At 45.4% G+C, this 9,792-nt stretch overlaps 1 protein-coding gene across 1 annotated transcript; it reads left to right on the top strand.

Annotated features, from left to right (window-relative positions):
• Window positions 1-6,232: 6,232 nt before the first annotated feature.
• Window positions 6,233-9,336, top strand: LOC311226770 (E3 ubiquitin-protein ligase RNF19A; the record flags this gene model as incomplete). The annotated part of the gene is made up of 4 exons (XM_084312178.1): window positions 6,233-6,314; window positions 7,084-7,184; window positions 7,844-8,017; window positions 8,881-9,336. 4 exons carry the CDS (start codon window positions 6,233-6,235, stop codon window positions 9,334-9,336), a joined length of 813 nt encoding a protein of 270 aa, XP_084168304.1.
• Between the last annotated feature and the right edge of the window lie 456 nt (window positions 9,337-9,792).

Here is a 9,792-nt window from a genome sequence, read left to right as displayed (position 1 = left end):
GAAAGAGGTCGACCGTCTTGGTGTGGAGGGATGGATTTTGAGAGGTGCGCAGAGTGGCGGCGTCTGCGTCCGCCGGAGCTGTGCAACGAAGACATGTGTAGGGGTAGTGGTCGGTGGTGGGAGGCGAGCGGAGTAGATGTGGAGGATCGGAGACAGGGAAGACCTCGCGATTGGTGGCCCCGGCCTGTGAGCGGCTGTCCAGGGTATTGGGAGGATGGTGATGGAAGTAAATGGTGTGATGGAAGTAAATGGGGTGGGAAGGGCGAGGAAGATAGCGATGACGGAATGGAGTACAGTGGGGAGGAGAGGGAGAAAGAAGAGATGGAGAAGGAGGTGTGGGAAACGGTGGGGAAGAAGAGGAAGAAGCAGACGGAGAGGGACGACAGTGATGGGGATAGCCAGGGCAAGGGTAAGGGGTCGGGTGAGAGTAGGGGGGAGGAGAGTGGGGGAGAAGGGGGGAAGAGGAAGAAAGTGGGGGACGATAGCTCAAGTGGGCCGGGAGATGAGGGTGCTGGAAAAGATGTGGCAAAAGCGGAAGTGATCCATATAGTGGTCAGGCTTGAGGGGGAGAGGGGTGAGAGGAAAGTAGGTAGGCTCGAGTGGCCCAAACTCATTGCCGAGCAATTAGGGGAGGTAAAGTACGCGAGAGTTTTGTGGGATGGGAATCTGGCCGTAGGGTGTGGTAGTGAGGGGCAGGTGGAGGTGGCTAGGAAGATGCAGAGCATTGGGGGGGTGGGTATAAGTAAGGTGGCGAGAGTAGGGGAGAAGAGGGGGGGGGGATGTAAGGGGGTGATAGTTGGGGTACCGGTCGAGGTTACAGTAGAGCAGCTGGTGGAAGAGCTAAAGGAGAACAGGCGTAATGGCATAGTTAAGAGTGCAGCAAGGATGAAGAGGGGAGCGGAGAGGGCAGTGACGGGGACGGTAGTGATTACGTTTGAGGGTGGGGTTGTTCCTAGGGAGGTGTTAGTAGGGCGTAGGATGTATAGGGTTAGGGAATTTGTTCATAATCCTCTTAGGTGCTATAGGTGCCAGGGGTTTGGCCATATAGCTACCACGTGTATGAAGGGGATGAGGTGCGCTAGGTGTGGCGAGGAACATGAATATGGGAAATGTGGAGAGGGAGTGAAGCCGAAGTGCTGTAGTTGTGGTGGGGAGCATAGTGTAGCGTTTCGGGGGTGCGAGGTGATGATGAAGCAGGTCGCGGATCGGAGAGAGAGAAGGGAGGGTAAGTTGACGTATGCTGGGGCGGTTAGCAGGGCAGGACAGGGGAGCCAAGAAAGGGTGCAGGGGGTTGAAGGAGGTAGTTGTGGTGGGGAGCATAGTGTAGCGTTTCGGGGGTGCGAGGTGATGATGAAGCAGGTCGCGGATCGGAGAGAGAGAAGGGAGGGTAAGTTGACGTATGCTGGGGCGGTTAGCAGGGCAGGACAGGGGAGCCAAGAAAGGGTGCAGGGGGTTGAAGGAGGGCATTTGGCAGTGAGGGTAGAGCAGGTGGAAAGAGACAGGGGAAGGGAGGAGAAATTAGGTATTGTGGCCTTCGTGGCAGGGGTAGTTACTGGTATGGCAGAGGTTACGGGTAGAACAGAGATGGTGAAGATGATTGTTAGGATAGCGGTTCAACATCTGGGATTGGAAGGTCTGGACTGGAAGGAGGTGTGTAAAGAATTGGCTGAGGGGGCTGCGAGGGACAAGGCTGCGAGGGATAAAGCAGCCCAGGATAAGATAGCAGGGGGCAAGGAGGGTCCCGCGGAGGGGGGCTCAGACAGGAAGTAGCAGCAGTAGCTGCACTCCAATGGACAATGTAGTTGATGACGGGGTCCAGTAGAAGAAGAAAAAGAAGGTGAAGAAGGAGAAGAAGGAGAAGAAGAAGAGCCCATAAAAAGAATTGTGGAGGGCAGTAATACGCCTCGATGCGTCTACTCTGCCGGAAATTCAAATAAGAAGAAGAAGAAGAAGAAGGCTGCGAGGGACAAAGCAGCCCAGGATAAGATAGCAGGGGGCAAGGAGGGTCCCGCGGAGGGGGGCTCAGGCAGGAAGTAGCAGCAGTAGCTGCACTCCAATGGACAATGTAGTTGATGACGGGGTCCAGTAGAAGAAGAAAAAGAAGGTGAAGAAGGAGAAGAAGGAGAAGAAGAAGAGCCCATAAAAAGAATTGCGGAGGGCAGTAATACGCCACGATGCGTCTACTCTGCCGGAAATTCAAATAAGAAGAAGAAGAAGAAGAAGATCTCATTGTGCATCTTGAAACAGTACTGAACAGATAGACTAAACAACATAGATTGAAGCCTGCATTTCTCAACCAAGGTGCCTTGCCTACCGTTTTGCTGTGGAAAGGTGAGTGTCCACAACGGCTAGCTAGCTGTTCTACTTGAATACTGAATGTTAATATTGAATCAGACGATATTGAATACTGAATGTTAATTCAGGTTGACAGTTGACATCATTTGACAGTTGACAGGGGGCTGGAAAGTTGATTTAATAAAAGAAAAAAGACTAATTTAATCAGATTAATCACTTTATTCAAATTGAGGATTTAGTTTGAGGATATAAAAAATAATACATTTAAAAGAATTTATAAAAAAAAATGTGAATAATAAATAACTTTTTTAATTAAAAACGAAGGTTCGAACGTCCGTTCGAAGAACCCTGACGAAGTTTGAATCCCAAAAACAGGCTTCGGGGACAGCCTTACCAAACATTATTTATATTATTCAATGTCTCTCAAACATGTTCTGTTGTGATGTCACAGTATGATGTCATAAACAAACATTCTAGAACATTTGTGATGTCACAGTATGATGTCATAATAGAACATTCTATAACGGTCAGGTGGCGTAGCGGGGTTTGCGCTCGTCACCAATGCAAGAGGCTGCGGTCTCGACTCCCGGAGTCAGCATTGCCTTGGCTTGGGCTGATCGCTATACTAACTCGTTGGGCTGGGTTAGGGGGAGGGAAGCCGTGGGTGGGAAACTGGCGTTGTGGACAGCGACGCCTACAGGTCAGGTCTGGGCGCTTGCTCAGCGGAGGCAGGACTTGAGGAAGGCAGCGTGACCTCCCACGCATTACACTTCACCAATGAGAGCCCTCGCTGCCAGGTGAGAAGAGAGCCACTGGCTGTCGCCGCACGTGTTGGAGGAAGCGTGCGGATACTTCAGGGTTCCCTTGTACCGACCAGTAGGAGAACATGCGCACAACAACCAGGTAGGGGAGGGGAGGGATTTGGCACAACGACTAAATTGGGATGGGGAGAAAACAGAAAAATCGGAGAAAGAGAGATACAAAAAATAATAATAATAATAATAGAACATTCTAGAACATTTGTGGTCACAGTATGATGTCATAATCAAACATTCTAGAACATTTGTGATGTCACAGTATGATGTCATAATCAAACATTCGTGTTCTATATATATTCAACAATTCCCACAGAAGATCTCATTGTGCATCGGTGAACAGTACTGAACAGATAGACTAAACAACATAGATTGAAGCCTGCATTTCTCAACCAAGGTGCCTTGCATACCTTTTGCTGTGGAAAGGTGAGTGTCCACAACGGCTAGCTAGCTGTTCTACTTGAATACAGAATGTTAATATTGAATACTGACTGTTAATATCAGACCATATTGAATACTGAATGTTCATGCATGTTAACAGTTGACATCATTTGACAGTTGACAGGGGGCTGGAAAGTTGATCTAAAGGGGATATGCATTATAAATGCATTTTTTCTGTGTTTCACAAATTCAGCCTGAGACGTTCAGAGTCACTCCGGTCCGCACGCACACACGCACACACACTATTGTCACATGTGTGTCGTTGCGCTCTGTGTAGTGTATCTGTAGTAGAGCGCTGTGTAGGCTACATCATCTGGATGGACTGTTTCTGTGCGAGCAAGCATGCATACTATGGAATTTAATCCTGCCGGCGCCACTGCCGGCACACACACCGGCCCACACACCGGCCCACATTAGTGGCCCACACACCGACTCACACACTGGCCCACACACCGGCCCACATTAGTGGCCCACACACCGACTCACACACTGGCCCACACACCAGCCCACACACCGGCCCACACACCAGCCCACACACCGGCCCACATTAGTGGCCCACACACCGACTCACACACTGGCCCACACACCAGCCCACACACCGGCCCACATTAGTGGCCCACACACCGACTCACACACTGGCCCACACACCGACTCACACACCGGCCCACATTAGTGGCCCACACACCGACTCACACACTGGCCCACACACTGGCCCACACACCGGCCCACACACCGGCCCACATTAACCCTTAAATGCCAAAAACGCTGGGCAGCGTCTTTCCCCGCCATGCTCATTCTGCCGAAGACGCTGGGCAGCGTCTTTGATATCAATATTTCAAAAATCTGTGATCGAAATCATATTTCTCCCCCGGAGACATGATATGTACTGTTGAGCCCCTCTCAACTCTCCAACGGGACTCCATCTTGACACACTGGACATCGATCGGTTGCAAATAACTCGATAAACAACATGATTTGGACGTATATACTATTATACAACCTGGAAATGGATCGGATATTTCTACATCCCATAATAGGAATATTTCAGTTCCACGCTCATCGTCCAACGGCGCGAGGAAGATACGGTAAGATCCAGCGTTATTTTTCAACGTGTTCGATACTAACTACTCTAATGATCATATCACCCACACTAGATGAATGATATAACGTTGGCCACGGAATTATAAACGACCCCCCGCCCATCCGGTCAACATCAGATCATACTTAGTAACTTCTAGAAGCACGTCCAGTTGAAATTTTTTATCTCGCACAGATTCCTATCAAACTGTATTTCATCATCAATATAATGCATTTGGGGCTATAAATCAAGTTCTGGAGAAAGCTGCAGAAAACGATAAAAACATACTTATACTTTAGACCGTATTTTAGTATGAATATGTGAATGAAAAAGTATAACGTTGCTACACCCTGATCAATAGATATAGGACGTTGAATGGGCCATAGTAATGTCAATTTAGCAATACAATTTAAAAAGTTATAGCTCTGCAAAGAAGGGGAACTTCTCCATGTTAAATAGGGCTGGCGAGGGATGGTAAATTATGAATTTAACCCTGGCGATCAAAGTGTTAATGGCCCACACACCGACTCACACACTGGCCCACACACCGGCCCACATTAGTGGCCCACACACCGACTCACACTGGCCCACACCGGCCCGCCGTACAGACCATGTAGCCTGGGAGATGACTGAAATCACTGCAAGAGCTAGCAGGCTATTTTTAAGCATCTTTCTGTGTTCTGTTAATTCCGGCCCATCGGGATTCATCCCGAACGTCCCGATGGCCAGTCCGGGCCTGGTAATATACAATGTACAGGTGATTAAACTGGTAATAAAATATATAAATTAGTACTACTGAATAATAGTGCTAATCAGATGTGTAAGTGTTATATTATTATTTATGTACAGTAATACAGGTATAAGGACACTATGGTAGTAAGTCATACTGGCTAGCAGTGTAAGTAAGATAGGTAAGGGGTATGTACAGATATATATAGTATCTACAGATATGTAAAAAGGATTATGCAGAGGCAGTTAGTGACTTTAAGCCCTTAACCTCAGGTCTGCCAAACACAATATCAAGTAAATGATATACCTGATATTTGTATATTATTTATAGAGCATTTAGCATGTTTTGGAGACATGCCCTCTCACTTTGTTTTTGAGCCACACTCACTCGAATTAAAGGAGCAGTGCTCATATTCAAGAATAAACACCTGCCTCCTGTCTATCCTCTGCCTGTCTGCGCTTGGGCCCTACCCCCTACCCTACCACACCACCATGCTATCTAAATGTACCCACTCTTAACAGGTTTTAATTTGGTTTGAAATGCTATATTATATTGTATTTGACTGTCTCTGGAAATCCCCTGGTTATGTTTGACTAGAGAACAGGTGCATAAACTCCTCCTTGGTAATACATGGCTCAATAAATGGCTCTGATCCCCTAACCACATAGATTGGACACACAAGTATTTGGGTGGATATGGATATGTGTACATTTGGCTACTAAATGTTGGAGAGTGTAAACCATATATATATATATATATATATATATATATAAACACATCTGATATATATATATGGTGTAAACCATGTGATTTCTGCTAGGGAGTCTTCTGGGTGAGAAGAAGCGGTAACGTGTCGGTTGAGATTTAAACAAAATGCAAGGAGCGGAGAAGGCATATGATCCCGATGACACCACGCTCAAATTTGTAAACAGACCGGATGACTTAGACCCACTGCGTGAGTATAATGAAAAACCTATTTGGTAAAGTGCGATGCACGCAATATTTCGTGAGAGTTATCTTGTAACAGTACGCATCAGACTAATACTTTTGTATCAATGTCACATAAATAAACTTGTAACTAACTCATTCTGTGATATAAGTGATGGACAGTATATTACTGTTGTCGTTGTTGATGTTGTCTCGACCACATCGTGCACAATTGTACAGCCCTGTCCTATTTTATTTTATAATTATAATTATATTGTAATTCTATTTTAATTTAGTTTATATTCCATTTGATCTCATTCTACCTTTTATTTTATTCTACCCAATAATGTCGCACCAAATGACCAAATCAAATTCCTTGTTATGTGTAAGCTAGCTAACTTACTTGGCAATAAAGACCTTTCTGATTCAAGTCAAGTCAAGTCAAGAGTTTTAATTGTCACGGCATACAGGTATACAATGAAATGCGGGTGGTCTTGCCCGCAACGATGTGCAATACAGTGGTACATATAATAGAATAAAAATGAAAAAACAACATTGTGCAGTAAACAGGTAACAGGTAACATGGAGTGACATCTCGGTATCTGTACATAGTTATTTACAGAGCATATGGGACATGCTAGTTAGCTTTGGTAGTGCAATACACTGTTCCTGTTATTCTAATTTAAAGTGTCCTTTCCTTTGGCCATAAGTGTGCGTGTGTGCGACATGAGTGTGTGCCCGCTCATGTTAAAGTGTTCTGATGTAAATTTAATGATTCTGATTGTTGTGCACCCCAGCTCCAGAAGATGGAGACATTTCTCTAAGAGCAGAGATGTCCTGTGGACATGCTGTCACCCCAGAATCTCTCACAGGGTGGTGTCGCAGCGTGGTGGACCAGGTACCTTTCTTCCATCACCTCCTTTCGAGATCACATTCTAAGCAACGTCAACATTGTGTTATGATAATGTTCAAGCACCAATGTTCTCGACTTGGTACGAATTCATACTGTATATTGTTCAATATGCCTTTCTCTTATGAAGACGAAATGCTAATCTGTGTGTTTACAGTGATAGTCTTTAATGTTGCCTCATCATTCCATGAACTGGGTCAACAAGTGCTAGCCAGAGCTTTTACCTCATTTATGACGATCACTTTCCCCCAAATTACCATTTACCACACTCCTTATGTTGTTGCTTTCAGATAATTTAACAACTGAGACATGGTAATTATATATTCAGATTCCTTTATTGTCACGTCATTCAATATCTTACAGCAAAAAAATAGTGAAATTCACTTCGTTGTGGTTCCTCGACCATAGCAGCATCCAATATAATATAAATAAACGAAAATAAAAATGGCATAAAATAAAATAACAGCAAGATGACTATATACAGTTCTAAAAGGTGTGCAGTGCAGATATATATCTATATAGTATATACAATTACAATATATCAACTCAATGGTAGGCGTGGTTATTCGCCCCGGCCCCAGCAAGACCCAGTTAGCTCCATTGGGATGCTGCTGAATTTGTACTGTTTGTCATCTATTTAATTCCAGGGCCAGTACAAATTTCTGTGCCCTGCACTGAAGAATGACACCCTGCAGAAGTGCAATGCCTTGTGGCCCTATCAAGAGGTGCGTAGACTGGCTGTGCTGACGGCTGAAGAGATGCGGCACTTTGAAGAAAAGATCGCCCACATGGCTGCTGCGGAATATTGTGAATTCAAAGATGTGAGTATTCTAATATTGTAATAATAATAATGCATTTTATTTAAAGGCGCCTTTCAAAACACCCAAGGTCGCCATACAGGGTTAAAAACAAATACAATTACACACAGTAAAAACACAATATTACAGAGTTACACATAGGGGAGCAGTTATAATAAACTTAAAATGAAAGTGAATATGCCAGAATGAACAGATTTGTTTTGAGACGGGAAACAAAGGTGGGGAGGTTGTCTATTGCGTGGATGTCTTGTGGTAGGAAATTCCAGAGGCGCAGGGGTGCGTTGGTCATGTGCAACCGGGTCGGTGAGCAGAAGCACTCACACGCACGGATGTGCACGCACGTGCACACAGGAATGCGCTGCACTCGACTGATGCGCCAAGTACCCACACAAAACTTGTGAATGAAATGTGTTACATTCCATTCCTATAGAGGCAATTAGGCAGTCTTTTTTCTGTGCGCACGCGAGGGAACATTTACGCGCATGCGTGGGAGCGTGTGCACGCACGCGTCCACGTGCCGTCATTAAAAAACAGTGCAACCAGGTATGAAATCACCAACGCACCACTGCAGAGGCTGAGGGCACAGCGGGAGAAGGCTCTGGTAGTCAGACGGGAAGGGGGAGTGACAAGTTGGAAGGAAGAGGAGGATCTGAGTGTAGGACTGGAGAAGTTCTGTGAGATAAGGAGGAGCTAGGTCCCCCTCTATATCTTCTCCCATCCTTCCTCTCTGCCGGGTCTGTCCAATAAAGCAATAAAAATGCCAAAAAAATATCAAAAAAAGAATAGACACTTTCTAACTTGACAACAAACATTCTAAACGTCCTTTTCTGATCCCTATCGTTTCTCCATACCCGTTTCCCTAACAGTGTCCAGGATGCAAAACCCTTCTGGAGAGAGAGGACCTCGCCAACCTGAGTGTCCAGTGCACCGTGTGCACAGCAGACAAGAGGCGAAGCTACGAGTTCTGCTGGCAGTGTCTGAAGCCATGGAATGGTCCAGGTCCACGGTCTGACCGTTGCGACAACGACGGCTGCGTCAACCATGACCTGGAAACTCTGAAGAACGCCATGATCATCTCCTTTCTTGATGTGGGGGGGGTCAAGTGCCCCTCCCTCCGAGCCTGTCCCACCTGCGGTCAGAGACAGGAGCACAAGGGAACAGGATGCAAGAACGTCATCTGTCACCGCTGTCAGGTGGAGTTCTGCTTTGTATGTCTGAAGCTCATCGGGATGTGCTCTAAGATAGACGCTTCATATTTCAGCGCATGCAGTGCTGGTGTGGCTCCAGTACAAACTTCTATTCCTGTATGGCATAGAAAGTAAAAGCAAGATACTTTAAAGAAAGCACACGCACACATACACACATGCACACACATACATTTAATTTACATTTAGTCATTTAGCTGACGCTTTTATCCAAAGCGACTTACAAGTTCTGTACGACAAGTCAACACATACAAACACACCATAATGCACACTTATTGCGAATTAGTGTAACTCTAGAATGCTTCTTCAATATACTCATATTTCTCCTTTGTATTTTCTCTGTCCATAACGATACTGTATTGATCATTTGTGATGATCGTGTAAAACATTTAGCTTATTTCTGCAGAAAGAAACTAAATGTAAATCACTGTTCTGACTAATAAAGTTCAAATTTAATTAATTCTGAATGGGTATTTTCTTTGTATAACATGAAGGGTTGGGCTGAAGGGAGTTGAGTTACGCATGGAACTGGTTAACGTGATACTGTAGCACAACGCCTATGAAAGTAATTTA

The sequence above is a fragment of the Notolepis coatsorum genome (assembly GCF_963971535.1).
Source record: "Notolepis coatsorum genome assembly, chromosome: 4".
Taxonomy (NCBI): domain Eukaryota; kingdom Metazoa; phylum Chordata; class Actinopteri; order Aulopiformes; family Paralepididae; genus Notolepis; species Notolepis coatsorum.
Note: the sequence above shows the minus strand (reverse complement) of the source record. Positions and strands in the feature narration are given on the sequence as shown.